The 16,322-nt window shown below is 50.7% G+C and overlaps 6 protein-coding genes across 6 annotated transcripts; 2 read left to right on the top strand and 4 right to left on the bottom strand.

The window, feature by feature from the left end:
• Positions 1-519: 519 nt before the first annotated feature.
• On the bottom strand, positions 520-2,598 carry N7462_004068 (GMC family oxidoreductase; the record flags this gene model as incomplete). The annotated part of the gene is made up of 4 exons (XM_057075794.1): positions 520-944; positions 1,009-2,014; positions 2,077-2,256; positions 2,329-2,598. 4 exons carry the CDS (start codon positions 2,596-2,598, stop codon positions 520-522), a joined length of 1,881 nt encoding a protein of 626 aa, XP_056935299.1.
• Positions 2,599-3,198: 600 nt separating this feature from the next.
• On the bottom strand, positions 3,199-4,754 carry N7462_004067 (putative salicylate hydroxylase; the record flags this gene model as incomplete). The annotated part of the gene is made up of 6 exons (XM_057075793.1): positions 3,199-3,506; positions 3,586-4,036; positions 4,089-4,169; positions 4,221-4,373; positions 4,443-4,610; positions 4,668-4,754. 6 exons carry the CDS (start codon positions 4,752-4,754, stop codon positions 3,199-3,201), a joined length of 1,248 nt encoding a protein of 415 aa, XP_056935298.1.
• A 3,196-nt stretch (positions 4,755-7,950) lies between these two features.
• On the top strand, positions 7,951-9,514 carry N7462_004066 (uncharacterized protein; the record flags this gene model as incomplete). Its single annotated transcript, XM_057075792.1, has 3 exons — positions 7,951-8,437; positions 8,539-9,286; positions 9,346-9,514. Coding segments are annotated over 3 exons (1,404 nt in total), but the record flags the coding sequence as incomplete, so codon positions are not given.
• A 573-nt stretch (positions 9,515-10,087) lies between these two features.
• Positions 10,088-10,632, bottom strand: N7462_004065 (uncharacterized protein; the record flags this gene model as incomplete). Its single annotated transcript, XM_057075791.1, has 2 exons — positions 10,088-10,438; positions 10,510-10,632. The coding sequence occupies 2 exons, from the start codon at positions 10,630-10,632 to the stop codon at positions 10,088-10,090; spliced, it is 474 nt and encodes a 157-aa protein (XP_056935296.1).
• A 922-nt stretch (positions 10,633-11,554) lies between these two features.
• Positions 11,555-13,904, bottom strand: N7462_004064 (UTP25 family protein; the record flags this gene model as incomplete). Its single annotated transcript, XM_057075790.1, has 5 exons — positions 11,555-11,773; positions 11,815-12,475; positions 12,556-13,133; positions 13,209-13,752; positions 13,807-13,904. 5 exons carry the CDS (start codon positions 13,902-13,904, stop codon positions 11,555-11,557), a joined length of 2,100 nt encoding a protein of 699 aa, XP_056935295.1.
• A 235-nt stretch (positions 13,905-14,139) lies between these two features.
• N7462_004063 (eukaryotic translation initiation factor 3 subunit F) lies at positions 14,140-15,308 on the top strand (the record flags this gene model as incomplete). Its single annotated transcript, XM_057075789.1, has 3 exons — positions 14,140-14,241; positions 14,309-15,021; positions 15,089-15,308. The coding sequence occupies 3 exons, from the start codon at positions 14,140-14,142 to the stop codon at positions 15,306-15,308; spliced, it is 1,035 nt and encodes a 344-aa protein (XP_056935294.1).
• Between the last annotated feature and the right edge of the window lie 1,014 nt (positions 15,309-16,322).

The following is a 16,322-nucleotide window of genomic DNA, read 5'->3' as shown; positions in this document are numbered from 1 at the left end:
TTTGAATAAATCTCGTAAAGCCCTTGTACGATAAGGTCCGCGTTTCAATCAATTGATTTTGAAAATCAGAAGCCTCTCTCACTATTTGCACTCCGTTGATGAGCGTCGACAAAGGCCTCTCGGACTTTGTATCATGTAGATCGCCAGGATAGGTTGGCGGCATCGACGGCAAGTACTAATACACATCACATACTTCTGCTGTCGATCACCGAACTATGCCCTCCCGCACTCCGTCCTCGGAATGTCAAAAAAAGCCATAGCCGCAGAGTATGGCAGCCACCTAAGCCGATTTGTCAAAGCACTACGGAACTAACTAACTACAGCACACGGCGGCATCCTCGAGATAAACACCTTGCCGAGAATCGGGCATCTCCACACACCGGCTCCACCACTCCCGCCGGCCGACGAGCCTACTACTCGGCACTCGGTAGTCTTCTAGCTTGTCCGCAAAGGACTGGACACAAGCACCCTCGTGTCGAGCCGTACGACGCGCGGCGATTGGGCGAAAAAATCCCTCCCTTAAGCCATCGCCTCGCGCAGCGGCTGGAAATTCCAATCTTCCTTGATCATGTCGGCCGCCTTCTCCGCGACAGCGTAGACGCTACTGACGATGTTTCCGCTTATGTTGTTCGGGAAGATCGACGCATCGGCGACACGCAGCCCTGAGACGCCTTTCACCCGCAGCCGCGAATCAAGTGCGTCACCCATCGCGACGGAGCCGCAGATATGGTACTGGCCCATCAGGATGTCATGAACGGAGCGCTTGGCGCTGGCGAGGTCTTGCAGGTCAACGGTCGGGGAGGGCACAGTGCGGCTGAGCAGAGAGGGCTTGACATGCTCTGTTTGGGCAACACGGTCTACACAGCGGAAGGCAGCACCAAGGACGCTGATATCTGCGTCGTGGCCACCATAATTGGGCTGGATGACGGGTTGCTTGGTGGGATCTAGGGGAAGAGGAGTTAGCTATTACTTAGGAGCTAACATAAAAACCAGGCGTCTCGATCATACCTGGACTATCGATGTGCACGTAGCCGCGTGCAACGGGATACTGTAAGCATAGCGCAAAGGTTATGCCACCTGGTTTACCTGGGGGTGGGACCTGGGCAAGCTCTCTCTGGTGTTTGATACCATCGGGATTGGCGGTCGCAGGCATCATGAGCAGCTGGATATTCGCTGATTGGTCGCTTTGCAGGTGTTTGATGACCTGGGAAAGTTGTTTTTCATGGAACGGGCTGGTCGGCTGGATGTCGCGAATACTCTGGATGACCGCCTCCAGCTCTGCGTCCGACATCATCGATTTGGCCGGGAAGAAGCCCTGCATGGCACTCGTGGAGCCAAGCGGGCCACCCCCAGTCTCGATGTACTGCTTCTGTGCCGCCTGCATGGCCTCCGGGACTTGGAGCAGTGTATCCAGGCTTGTGATGCCCGGCTGAAGCTCGTAAATGGCAACGGTGCCCAAATGATCTTGCAAATTAGTTCCCACTGCGGGATTTGCGATCTTGCATGATACGCCAGCAGCCTCAAGGATGGCCGGATCGCCGATTCCAGAGAGCTCCAGGATCTGTGGAGACTTTAGTGTACCGCCACAGACGATGACTTCCCGCCGGGCGGAGATTTCGTACTCCTTTCCATCGTTCGAGATGTTGACTCCGGTAGCTTTAGTGCCATCTAGGACAACCCTGTTGACCAAGGTGGAACAGAGGACCTTGAGGTTCGGCCTGGTTCGATTGGGCTCATAGTATGCTGGCGCAGCATAACTGCGCTTGCCTTTGTTCGGGCCCGTACGCGTGATAGAGCCCAAAGAGTGGTAGAAGCCAATGTGATCGCCGCTCCAGGGGTCGGTCGGTTTCTTGGTCATGCCGGTAACTTCATCACATCCCTTAATGACATCGTATTCCACGGGCAGAGCCCAGTCGTTAAAACTAGTCCGAATGGGCCCACCAGTGCCGTGGAATTCTTCGACGAACGGCATGGTTGTGGCGTTCTTGATTGCGGAGTCTAGTGGCTCGAGCGTCTGCGATCATAGGGTCAGAAGGCAAGACTGTTCAAAGATGGGAACACACCGAATTCACTGACCTCGTGCTTGCGCATGTAGTATTGCATACTATCAGCGGACCAGCCTTCATCTTCAACCAGCTCAGCCCAGTCGTTGTGGTCTTGTCGCGAGCCCCGGGCGTATAGCATATAGTTGATGCCGCTGGAGCCGCCCAGCAGCTTTCCGCGGGGGATATGGTGGATAATATCGTGGTTTTCTTTCTACAGAAGAGATTGAGTACACCTTGAACGTGAACAGCAGTCCATGCATCTGTGAAATAGGGCTGAACTTACCTGCGGTTCCGTGTACATGCACCAGTCGTATTCGGGATCTCCGTAGAGCTGAAACTTCGTGGCCGGAGTATCAACAAGAGGATCACCGATACGAAATTTTCCGGCCTCAACAATGCCAACGGTAATTTCAGGATTCTCGGTCAGACGCGCGGCAATCACACATCCTGCCGTGCCGCCGCCGCAGATGATATAGTCGAATGTTATACTGGTAAACTCCTCGACCGAGCATGTCGGCGAACCGGCTCCTTGGACATTGTCTTGCTGAGCCATGGGGAGCCGTGTATGAAAATCGCAGATGCGTAATATGTGAGTCTAATATTGGTATAGCAGAGTTGAATAGCCTCCAGTTTGAACGGCAGAGCGAGCTTTGGTTTTTGTAGCCTTACGTTCATGCTGATCCAATTCAGCCCTCCTAATACAAGGCTGTTGATCGCATGCCTGCGAGGGAAACCCACATGGGGCCAAAGGGGGCAGACATACGGAATCCAAACAGGGTAAGACTTAAGTCTTTCATGATTGGACATATGAACGTCGATGTGGGGTCTTATTATAATGGTGATTTGGATGCTGGCGAAGTTTCAACGTTACATATTGTGATAAGTTTTGTCTATTAGTTTAGATTTGACGTGTGTCGAATCGGAAATTAATGGTAGGCGGTAGGCGGTAGGCTGATTTAGCCCGATTTGAATATTAACAGAAGTCATTCAGCCGAGCCTGTTATGATAGGATGCGATCAAGTTTCATATTCGGAGAGCAGACTAAGTGCATATCGACGTGTAATAGGTCTGAAGCTCGATCGTGTTATATAATAATCTCAGACCCCCAAAATTCGTCGCCGGCGAGAACATACACCGTCAAGCATGATGCTATTCATGCCTTAACACTAGTCGCGGCCAGCAAGCGTTGAGCTTCTTGTTTAGGATAGGAGAGCCACGCGTAGGCGAACATGTCGTCCGGAACTTCTGCGTCAGGCACATAGGTCCGAAGTTCATCCAATAATTCCGCACGTCGTTCATTGGGCTTCTTCGATAAGATCATGACTGTTACCGAATGCGCATAGCGAACCCTGTCATACAGTTCGAGGCGGTGGGAAACTTGTTCCACTGATGTGTCCGCAGGAAAGAGCGCGCCGAGTGCAGCTGCATCTTCAAAGGCCTGACAACCACCCTGACCTTGATCTGTTGGGGATACATTGTGAGTCTGTGAGGTTTTCTAACTATACTGGAATCACAAGTCTAGAGAGGCGTGAGAACTTACGGGGAAGAGTGGGATGAGCGGCATCGCCCACAAGTGCAAGCTTACCCTTAACAAATGTTCGTGGTGGTTGACGGCATCCGAGGGTCCACAGTTTGACATCCTCCGCAAGACGACCTATCTCCTGAACCTCAGGGCAGAAGCCTTCTAATGTCTGAAGTAGTTGATCCTTGCTTGCTGAGTCAAGCCACGATGAATTCCTCGCTTCGTTCTCCAGACCTGAAGGGTAAATGACGGCACAATTAAACAGGTTACCGTGGCGACATGGATAGACTACTAGGCGCCTATCTGCCAACATGAAGCAATTCAGAGTCTTTGTCCCTACCTTTTCCAGTAAAGATGCAGTGAGGGGGTTAGATTGCATTTTGGTCGCGGGCACTAGAAATCGGAAGCAGTTTTGGCCAGTGTCCTCTTTGCGAGGCTCCTCCCCTGTAATACTTTTCACTGTTCGGGACTATTTTCTCAGATTAGCAAATTTGCATACTCACAGAATTAGAAGAGCTTACATGGATCCCATCGGCTCCAATGATCAAATCTCCGGTATATCTCGTTCCATCTTCAAGGGTAACGACCCCGGTTTCGGCATTCTAGAGACTGGTCAAAACACACAATCATTGCAGAACACAGTCAATTCTTACGACAGAAGCAACCCGTGAGGAAAGGCGAAGGTGGACCTTCCGTCCATCGACGGGCCTCGAAGCCATTGCCTGTAGAGCATTATGCAAATCCACTCGATGGGCAAAATAAAAATCTTCTCGGGCATCAAGTGTATTTCGAAGCATGTCGATGTCCTAGTGGAATGAACCATCAGTTCCACGGGATATCTGGCTGAAGAAGTTTAGAATCGCGGCAAAGCTTACAGCGCTTTGAATGAAATTGCCCTCAGCATCCCAGAAATTGAAATGGGTACCACGAACGGGCTGAAGCATCTCGAAATCGCATCCCCAGTCTTGCAGGATGCGCGTGGCATTGGGTGCTACATTAATAGCAGCGCCTACTTCGTTGAGAAAGCTCGACTGCTCAATGACCTAGAATAGGTCAGCGACCGGGTTGCAAAGCTTAAGAAGGCACCGAGGCAAGTATACGTGGACATCATGCCCGGAGCGGTTCAAGGCGATCGCCGCGCCCAACCCTCCTAATCCAGCACCAACAACAATAACTTTCAAAGGCATCGAGGGAATTTTCAAATTTGCAGTGGGTGATGACAAAACTCAGATTTGGAAATGAAACTGACAGGGATTTACCCCTCATCCCACTGGCATCCAAGCAAACCTATTTATACCTTTTTTTCCCACACCCGGCGATCCCGTTGGTGCCCATAAATGGAAATCTCGATGTCGGTCGCGGGTTTGTTTAGCCCAGTCAAATATTCCGCTTAGGTTATCACTATCAAACTCCACTTATGCAGGGACTCTTCCTTTTGCCTTGCAACGACGAGGATTTACTTTATGGTACTAGGCTTGTTTCAGGTGATCGGCTCAAAATGCGTTATCGGCACGCACCTTCGGGACGACACCACCTGCCTTAAGAACGAGTTTAACGAAGTCAAGGGTCAAATACGGCGTGAACAGGCACTGGTAGTCCAACACTGCATGTTTTGTGACATGTGAGAGCTCCAAGATTTTCCTATCTGGCTTTCCACGATACTCACTGCGAAAGGCGAAATAAGAAGACAGAAACCTCAGTTCTAACTACAAAATACCAGTCAATTTTGGTCCCAATTTCCTAAAATAAGGGGCTATAGCCTATAACCATCAAATCAAGATCATGAACGGAAGACAACGTTTTCAAAGCAGCTATTACTTGTCCTCTTTATGACTAAGAGCCTTGTGCAATTCACCTTTTCAAGGCGTCGAATGGCTACGGTCGCGACAATCTATATTCAGGGCTAAGCAACTTTTTGATGGTTTCCTACCCTTTAAAGAAATCATGCAGCATCGGGAGCATAACTGAAGTGATACATACCAGATTTGTGCATAGGATTCATAGAAGAGGTGCCAACAGGTCTCTAGGAATTCAGTCAACCTTTGCTCTCAGGTATCTGTACCGAATAATGATTTAAATTGAATGAATATTGTGACAGAGTCAGGAGATGTAAAGGTGATCTTATTGGCTCTGTCTAAGACTAGCTAAGAAGGTGCTGCGGGTCACCTGACCCAGCTTAGAGGGTAACATATGCCACGCTTTTTTTTAAAAGCATCGTCCCTGATGCGGAATAGAGTAATGAGAACATTTTCAGCTTTCAGGTTCAGCCTGAATAATTGCCCAAGCTTCGTTGGCTTTCCGTATAGCCTCGCGGGCTTCGTTGTCCAGCTCGGGATCTGGTGGAGGGGGGGGAATAGGTGAGCATGGTGGCGGAGGACCGTCCGGAGGAGGGGGAATAGCTTGTGCCTGGGGGAACAGCTCCGGGGCTTCTTGGATGGGCGCTGGGGGGTCAGGGATGCGGGCTGGCGGAGTGAAAACGGGCAAAGTCTTGCAGGGATTTTTTAATCTGCCCTTGGTCAAGTGACATGTCCAGGACAAGACCGGCGTTCCTGGGTTTGCGTGGTGCCTTTTCAGATAACATCTTGCTCTTACTTAATACTACCTGCGGTAGGTATATTGTGAGAGATGTATATGGTGGGTTGTGGGTATAGGTAAAGGTAGTGATAGTGACAGGGCGAAGTTGTAGGGTCAAGAATGGAAGATAATGTAAGGTGAAGATGAGTTGCAAGGTAAGAGATGTAACATGAGGGTCAATGATCGGGAGAGAACAAAATGTGATGAAGGTCAAGATTAGAAGTGAACAAAAAGTGAGGCATACATGATAAATGTTAGAAGGGGTACATGATTCAGGTAGAGGGTTTTTAATGCGAGGCATATGCCTCGAGCAAGTCCGGGCGATAACTGAGCACGTCTGCTTCCGTGTGCTATTCGTCCCAAGCCGGCCCTATACGACGACGTCGTAGAAGATACTATATACGTCTTCCCTTATAAGTCGTCCGGCTAGTGATAATGGCTTCGAAGGTAGGCTATACACTAGCATCGTCGTTAGGTTCGTCGGGGTGGATCTCGACTTCCCTTCCGAATTCATCTTCTCTAGGATAGGGTTCTAAGTGCTCGACTGAAATGACCGGATGAATGCGCTATTAGGGTGGCAGGTCGAGACGGCATACGCCTAGGTGCGCTTCTATGACCTTGAAGGGATCTGTTCGTTGTACGCCGAACTTATAATGGATTTTAGATGCGAGTTAGTAGCCCTTATGCAGCTGCACGTAGACCAAGTCGCCAACTTGCGGCTGCCATAGTTTATGCGAAGTATTATAACGTTCCGTCATAACCAATTCTGCATATGCCAGTGCATCTTTCGCGTCCAAGCGATTTATAATCCGTTCCTCTAGCAGATTCGATGTCGCGGGCGGAATCAGTGAAAAGGGCTGGAATCCATAGATAATCTCGTCCGGACTTCTGCCAGTGGCGGCCGCAGGAGAGGCGTTATGGGTACGGATGATCGCTGGCAGAGCGTCCTCCCAGTCTCCATATCGCCTACCAACTTGTGACAGAGTCAGAAGATGTAAAGGTGATCTTATTGGTTCTGTCTAAGACTAGCTAAGAAGGTGCTGCGGGTCACCTGACCCAGCTTAGAGGGTAACAAATATTTCCCTTTTCCTGAACGGTTCTATAAATCTCATCTTTCGGAGTTTGATTTTTGTCATTGATTTTTGTCACTGACGTAAATAGGCGTAAATGTGGGTAGAAATATATGAATAATTCGTCCTCCATTATGGTAGGGTGTCTTTGGTTAAAATTGCAAGCGATGCTTATTTATCTTATTGTTCTTCTTTGCTTAATCACCACGTGGGAACCACTGATTATAGTGTGACAGCTTATCTGCGATCGATAATAATGTCGGGTCCCGAGCTCGGCCCGCTTAGCGACATCGTGTGGCAAACTCCAATCCGCACCGGCCAGGATTTGCCGAGTCAGATCGAAAATTTAAGCTTGTTTGGCAGCCTGCTACCCACTGTAAAATTCCGCACCATATTGTATATCCTCAAGCCCCTTTTTTTCATGTTGGATTGATTATGCTGTAGATAGAAAAGAATATCGTACCTTACAAATGGCAACTGCCAAGCGAGACCAAGACTTTTCTTCTCGAATAAAAATCGGTAGCCAATCTCTCCGCTGCTTGGCATCCCGTCAGCCAGACAGACTGAATTCTTCACTGGAAAAAAAATCACGCCATGGACCCACTAAATTTTTTGGGGTCTCTCGTAGCGATCGAAGACTCACGCGACAATTTCTGCCGGTGGCTTTTATCTTATCCTGTGTTCTCTTCTTCCAGGAAACATCTTTCTTCTATTGAAGTGTTTCAACCCCATCGCCATCATGGCCGTCCAAAATTCCAACCCGGAGGTGGGAGATGAGCATGAAACCCGTTCAGTTGTTGAGTCAGTTCAACCTATGACTCGCACGTCGATATTTCGATCTATCCCCTTCCAAATCGCGGTTGCTAGCGGCGTTTCTTTCACTGCCCCCGGCATGTGGGATGCCATGAATAACCTCGGAGCTGGTGGTGCGGCAGAGCCCTATGCAGTCTCTGCAGCTAATGCACTTGTCTATGGGTTGTTCGCGATTGTTTGTGTCGCGGCTGGAGCCATCAACAATCGCATTGGCCTTCGCTGGGGCCTGACCCTTGGGGCTATTGGTTACCCTATCTATGGAGCTGGTCTTTATACCAATAACTACTCTCCTACAACATGGTTCATGCTCTTTGGTAGTGCCCTTTGTGGCATTTCGGCAGGCTTTTTCTGGGCTGCTGAAGCTGCTATCATTATCGGATATCCGAGCCCTTCAGAGCGCGCCTTTTATCTTGGTATGTGATACGTGATTCAAACGACGTCTACACCTTTCTTAGTCTTTCCATGTCTGGGTCACCTAGGCTATTTTCATCAATTTGCTAACGCTCTCCTTCAGCTATCTGGCAGACTGCGAAGGCTGCTGGTCCCATCATTGGCGGTGCAATCAACTTGGGCCTCAATGCACAGACATCCACTCAGGGAAGCGTCAGCGCAAGCACATATATCGTGTTTATTGTCATCATGTGCCTGGGACTTCCCATCGCGCTCTTGTTGAGCCCAGCTGAGAAGGTGCAACGCAAGGACCGAACTATCGTTGTTGTGCATAAGAAGGAATCCTGGGCTGCTGAGTTCAAGGCTGCCATTTCTTTGATCGCCACCCGTCGCGTTCTTCTCCTCCTTCCCTCTTTCTTCATCAGCTACTTCTACAACGGTTTCCTCAGCACCTTCTTAACCAGCTATTTCACCGTTCGAGCCCGTGCCTTTTCATCATTCTTCACCAATTTCGCTGGAATCGCCTCCTCTTTCATTATCGCGTCTCTACTTGACCGTCAATCCATTTATATCAAGACCCGTGCGAAGATTGCATTCCTGTCTATTGTGGTCATTCTGATTGGCACTTGGATCTGGGCCTCGATTCTCCAAAACCAATTCTACAGTGCGCCTGAGGCCCCTGTTTTCGACTGGTTCAAGGGTGGTTTCGGCAAGTCGTACGCGCTCGTCTTCTTCTGGACCTTCGGAGGCCAGGCATTTCAACAATTCCTTTACTGGCTCATTGGTCAGTACAGCACTGATATCTCATCGCTGTCTTACCACTGTGGTATATTGCGAGGATTCGAGGCTCTGGGCCAGACCGTCGCCTGGGCGTAAGTCACGATTCCGCTGAAACAATTTTTAAAGAAAGGATTTGCTAACAGATATGCAGCATGCAATCGCAAGGCAACGCCAACCACTTTGTCAGCATTGGTCTCAACTTCGGCATCACTGTGCTCTGCATTTTCCCGACTTGGATAGTCCTGTCTGAGTTGGAGCACAGCCACGAAGTGCAAGTCACTGTGGACGATGTGAACTCGAAGATCCAGGACGAAACAGTGGCGTAGGTCTGGTCAGCTTGATAGCTAGAGACTGGAGCCTTGAAGTCTTCCACTTGACGACGCACTAACGCATTCATGCATACGCATAGCCATGTATTATATGTATATTCAACATAATTATTAGATACCCCATTCAACATCATCAATTGCCATCACTTTTGGGCATTGAAATCTGATTTTTAATATTTTCTATCTTGAGCGTGTCATTTCCAGCGTAATTCGTAATGAATGAAGTTTGCAGACTACTGAAATAATCAAGTTCAACAAACACGCCATATCATCAATTCATAACAACGTATAGCTATAAATGGGTCGTATATAAAACATATCTCCCTTTCATGACCTACCGCGCCCCATCGATCTGCGTATGTAGCATCCAAGATCAATGGAAGTTACCAATATCAAAGAAAGTTATCCTTCGCCGATCACAGGAGACACGATATAAGAAAATGGTCTTTCGGGAATAGTGCAAGTCGACCTCATAATCGCGACTGACAACATAAAGCCCATTAACCGTTTAACTGTAAATCCAAAATCCAAAAAAATGGCACCGAGAATTGACACAGCGTCATCCTAATATACCTGAAGTCGTGGTAGTGGCGCACCCCTCAAGATGATCGTACCTCGCTGCGTACGAAAGAATTCTGCGTTGCGGAAAGTAACCTTCCTGTTGGTGCTGCCAATGAAACAGCCGTCGACGGACTGCCCCTGCTGCCCGGACACTATGGTCGCGGGTTTGGGGACTCCATAAATAATGATCGACCCTTGAGGCGCTTTATATGCCGTGCAATGCCTGAACTGCATCTTCCCGCCATTCCCGTCGACAAGAAACCCGCTGACACTGCCGAGGCACTGGGTCCGTACTGGCTCGGGAGCCCACTTAACTGCTTCGCGTTGAGTAGGCCTCGGTGCGCGAGCAGCGGCCTAGAGAGAAGGAGTGTTTCGTCAATTGGAAGTCAATAAATTTTACTGAAGAAGCCACTGTCTCGTCTTACCGGCACTCCTGCTCGCTGCTGGCCGTATGGATATTGTTGAGCTGGTCTTTGTCTCATCTGGGGCGCAGCCGTACCCGAGCCACCGAAGCAGTCATCGAGATCGCACAAGCCGGGCAGGCACATTATAGAGGATATTATTGGGGAGGAGAAATAGGATTTTCAGGAGAATGTGATAAGAGGGAGTCGATATAATATCGATCGTGTGCTATAGATGGGGCGGGAGTCGTGATAATTTAAGTATTAACTTCAATCCGTGGTGGCCCAAGTTGCGGTGGGGGAGACGGGCCGGGCCCTGGCCCTTAATATACTACAATATCATCAAGAACGGCTCGACTCTGGAGTCGAATTTCCCTCTGAGCGGGGAACCTAAAGGGCGCAATAGACAAAAGATTGCGAACGGGCCATCGGGACCTGCAATGGACCGCAGTCGCTTGTTTCTAAGCCACAATAAACCAATCTAAACCCCATATCCGCGTGCACTGGACGTGCAGGATGCATATGCACTGCGTTAGCGTGCATCGCCCCTCGGCTCATCCTGTCCAGTCGGTGAAAAGAGGGCAAAAGATACTCTGGATAAGGGGCTCAGGCCGAGCTACCGGTTCTTAGCATGCCCTTCTTTGCGTCCATAGGCACCAGGCGCTTAGCACGCTCCTATACTTGGGCCGAATGGACGTTGCGGATGTTCATTTCAAGAAGAGGGGAACCCTGTGCTCCATAAAAGAAATGCTGAGCCACAGGCCGAAGCCCAACACGGCCCTCCAAACCCCTGCGTGAATTCAGAGGCGGGCAGGACCATTGCACGCTAGGCCCGGTAGCGAGACTCTATTTATACCTGGGAATCTAATTTGCGGTTGCTGGCGTCGTCTGAAGACAGACTCTTTGTTTCGTCATTCGATCTTCGGTCCTCTGAAATGGAAGAAAATGGAGGTGGGGGAAGATGGGGCCAAAAGGGGCCAAAAACGATAGCATCCGAACCCTCCGAGAAGCGGTGACTCTTTAGACTATGACTTCAAAACTCCTTCCAATTGCACTGGTATAGCTTGCTTTATACAAATGTGAATGTATCTCCGCCCTTCTCACGTAACATGTTCCCCATGCGCGGCGTTCCAACTACCCGCTCTAATTTCAGCGCATCCCATTTCGAAAATAGCACCCGTACGCCGCCCTCCGCAGCCTCGACCACTGCGGCCGGGTCCAAACCCAAGAACCCGACGATTTCCCCATAGAAAGTCGGGTTTTCGGGCAAGCCGTACATCACCACACGCTGCACGCCACGGATTCGGTATCGTCGGAAGTGGTGCGCACGCTCCGTGTGTACAGCATGACCGAGTGCCGCCCGTTCATGAAATGGCTACGCGCTCGCGAGACGTCCCGCGCCTCGGTGTACTCGGAGATCGCGCCGAAAGAGATGTTCGTCGTCTGCGCCGACGTTGCGAAGTGATTGCGCACCCGCACAAAGTCCAGGTAGGATGGTATGAAAATCAGGGTGCCCGCCCCTTGGCCCTTGCCGCGTCCGCCGGTGATATTCTTGACGAGCGTGGATAATACAGTTGTGGTAAAGTGCTTGAATCGGGCGTCCGGGTCTTTCGCCGGCGAGAGGCTGTCGATGCGGGAGAAAGTTTGCTTCACGGAGACGGGGAGAGGGAGCTCCGTGATCGCGCCCTGGTAGGTTGGTGTCATCTTGACTCGGCCAGAGGCGTTCTGCATCTTGGTAGAGAAGAGCGAGTTGATCTCGGGGGTAACGAAGGAGGACAACACGATGGTCTGGCGGATATAGCGGGCGTGATTGTCCAGATACCAGTTGCGCACACGACTAAAGTCGCAGCCGTGCGCTTCTTTCGGCTGCTGGTTCAAGTGCTCGAAGATAAAGCTTATGTGATCCCAGTTTTGCATGAGAAGGGCGTCGGCATGGTCGACTAACACGACCTCGATGGACGAAAGGAAGTCATGGTCACGCTTTTTGGCACTGCAAAGATGGTCAAAATTATGCTCGCGGGGAAAATAGCGACGATTCTAGAGTAAGGGCAGAGGGGAGGTAAAACTAACTCGGCTTGATCCATGATGGTTCGCAAGCCTAGCGGACTGGCTAGAATGATGTCTGAGCTGTAGAACTGCGCAAAGTATTTGACTGTCTTGCGGGTGAACTTCAGTCCTAGGCGGAACATGTCATCATCGTTGCCGCCGAACAGCTCGCGGAAATCGTCGGTCTTGTTCTCCCAAGCTTCGTCCTCGGGCGCAGAAAACGTATCAAGGAATCGCTTCTTGTTCTCCTGTTGATCCACCTGGTAAAATCGGGTGATAGCCTGAATAGCTCGCACACAGGCTTGGCGAGTGGGCAAAATATACAAAACCTTAGGGCGGGTGAAACCTTGATCACGACACTCGATGTCGGTGTTAGGGTCCTTAGCCAGGCGGGCGTTGTTTTTGAGCACCTGGTCTCGAGTCTTGACCAGATGGTTGACAGTGTGAAGGGCCATAATATCGCGTATGGTATCTGCAGTGGAAGACGTCCGTGCGCCGTAGAGAATATCTTGGTAATCGAATACATAGGGAGCAATGTGCTGAGCTGGACCAGTGATACTGGGTAGAAGCTCTGCCGCGCGGGGCTTGAGTTTGTTTTTAAGCTGAAAACATGCAACAATTAGCTTTCTCATAACGATATACAAGATAGTAGTCACTCGACAATCGACTATGCATACCTTCAGATTGGCAGTGCTTTTCATTGCTGGAAGCAGTGATGCAGTTGTTTCAGCATCGGGAACGCTCTGCACCATCCGCAATCCGTCCAGCTCCTTCTTGGCAGAAACCCATTTACTGGATTGAATGGCTTGGACCTTCTTCGAAAGAGGGGAGTCATCGGGGAGGTTGAAATGCTGCTCAAAAGAGCCCACGGCGTCGTCATCCTCGTCTGAATCCTCGGCTTCCTGTGCCTCGGCTTCGTCGTCCGATGGAAACTGATCCTGCAAATCGTTGTCGCCTTGGTCACCATCTTCCTCCACTGCGACTGTACTAGAATGTTCCTCCGTCTTGGTGTCGCTGGCAAGCTTTCTCTTCTTGCGAGCTGGTCCTTTCGAGTCCGAGTTGGCTTGCAGTAGTTCCAACAATTCGTTGTAGGGGCGTCCGGTATTTCCTTCCTCTTCGTCACTGCTAGACGACGCATCATCCATCACTGTATCGTCTTCGGCGTTCGCATTTTCTTTGCTGTGACCTTGGGAGGCATCGTCGCTGGAGGAATCGTCCGACCTGTACCAGAATTAGCCCGACACTCACGAAATATCATTGGCACAAGCAACCCACTCGACCTCTTGTAGGCGTGAAGAAGCAAAATTACTTCTTCTTGTTGTTCCGCGTCTCTGACGGCCTCTCATCGACCGACCGCCTCGTGGGGGAGCCATTAGGAAGTGTTCGAAGTATCTGGTCTGGATTTGCGGAGGTTTTTTTTCGAGGTGTCCAAGGCCTGCTTATCTTATCTTAGCGCGAAAATTCCCACACACAAAGAGAATCGGAAGCAGCGCGGGCGGCTCTCCACTTTCTTCGCTGGAAAAATTGTCCCTCCGAGCGAGTTGAGTCTGCCTTTGGAGAGTCTCGTCTCTACCTCTCTGAATTCCCTTCCTTCTCCCCCAATCCATCATGGCCGACGATTCTTTCCTCCACCTCGCCCGCCCCCTGGGCCCCGTCTCCGTGGGGACCGCTCCGACCACTGCCCCTCTCAACGTGGTCATCCAGCCGCAGGTACGATGACTACTGATCCGATTTCCCCTTCGGAGGGGCTATACTAAACTCGGTCTACTTTGCATAGGCTATTTTCTCGATCCTCGATCACTCCCTTCGCCGGAATGCCGACCAGGAACGTGTCATTGGTACCCTGCTGGGAACACGATCGGAAGATGGAGGTGAGGTCGAAGTGCGCTCCGCTTTCGCCGTTGGCCACTCTGAGGCCGAGGACCAGGTCGAGGTCGACATGGAGTATCACAAGCAGATGCTCGCTCTGCACCTGAAAGCCAACCCGCGCGAAGTCCTCGTCGGTTGGTACGCCACCGCCTCTGAGTTGAACACCTTTTCCGCCTTGATCCAGAACTTCTACAGTGGCCAGGGTGACGGCACCTGGCCGCACCCCGCTGTCCATTTGACCGTTTCCACCGAGGCCGGCAAGGATCTCGAGACCCGGGCCTACATCTCCGCCCCCGTTGGTGTCACCGCTGAGCGGGCTGCCGACAGCGCCGCCTTCATCCCCGTCCCCTACGAGCTCCGATATGGCGAGGCCGACAAGAGCGGTCTCGAGGCCATTGCCAACGCCAAGGATTCCGAGGACCGTTCTACCAGCATCACTACCGACGTCGAGGCTCTGGAGCGTGCGATTGAGGAGGTTCTGGCCATGATTGATCGTGTGTCGCGGTATGTTGAGTCGGTCATCGACGAGGAGGCCCCTGCTTCGACTGCCATGGGTCAGTTCCTTCTGAACGCCCTTGCTCTGGCTCCCAAGGTCGAGCCCGCTGATATTGAGCGCGATTTGTATGTTTCATCCTATGCTCTGCTTCCCGATTTGCCATGAGTGGACCCTTACTTACATATCAATCAGCAACAACCACATCCAAGACGTCCTGGTCGTCTCCTACCTGGCCAACACCATCCGCACACAGATGGAGCTGTCCAACCGCCTAGCAACTGCCCAGCTCACTCTTGGTGGGGGTGAGGCCGGTGCCGCCACCGGCGAGGGTAACCAGCGCAACCAGCGCGGCGGCAAGGGTGGCCGCCAGCAGCGCCAAGACCGCGCTGCTACTGAGGAGGCCCGCGCCTAAAGGACTGTAACGACGGAGAAATGATGCATGATGTGACCCAATTCCTATGGAGCTACACCCGTACTCGTTGATGTTTCTTATGTCTCGCTTTTCTTTCCTTTTTCCGACATTTGGGTTCGTTACTTGTTTGTTTCTATCTACTATTTTCTTCCCTTTACACCCCCATCTATTTCAGAGCTCCTTTTCGCTCTTCTCTTTGTTCCTTCCACCTCCGGCCTCGCAAAACAGGAAAAGAAAAGAGAAACCTTGGACACAACCCTTACCGCCCCCTCTTGCATCTCTTTCGCGCTGTTAGGTCGTGCTCAATGCACGGAAAGTCCGGGTCCAGGAAAACAAAAGCAACGTGGCGTATCAAAGTCTATCTGGCTTTCTTCCAGGTAGTGTCGGCTGATGGGAGGTTGAGGTTTGTGGAATACTTCTGCGCGAGAAGCAGGCTTTGCTTGGGAAGGAGAAAGCCTGCAGCAGAAGACACGGTGAGAGTCAAGATCAACCCGGGCATATTGAACCCGGCCTCATGAAGTCGCATCTTATTTGGGCGCGGCGTTTTAGTTATGATGAAATGGACATATAAATGTTAGAGCCTGGGCTGTGCTTTCGTATGCCGTAGACTGGTAGATATCACTGATCATTGCCAGAGTGGGGACTTGCAATCTGGACTGTCTCCCCGTATTGATCTCCAGGGCTAGCTAGTCATACCTTGGGCTTTGCAGGCTACTGGTCAATTTATGGAAGCTGTCTTGGAATAGGCGAATAGGCCCTGGTTCAATTTTCTTTCTACACCGGTAGCGATTCCACTGCTTTGGGATCTATAGAAGCCATTCATGAGCAAGTTATTCATATGGAATGAACCAGTCACAGGCCCACTTAAGGTCCAAAGTGCTTTGTGGTGAGAATTCGATCTTTGATTCTACCGGGTCTACGAGGATTTGCCTTAGCCGAAGATCCTGGGTAATAAACCACAAGGCTCCAGATTTCATATTCGTGTGCATGAATATTTACAAAAAGAGATTTAAT

Source organism: Penicillium macrosclerotiorum, assembly GCF_028827735.1.
Source record: "Penicillium macrosclerotiorum strain IBT 26536 chromosome Unknown utg000003l_segment0_segment0, whole genome shotgun sequence".
Lineage (NCBI taxonomy): Eukaryota > Fungi > Ascomycota > Eurotiomycetes > Eurotiales > Aspergillaceae > Penicillium > Penicillium macrosclerotiorum.
This window is presented reverse-complemented; position numbering and strand designations above follow the sequence as displayed.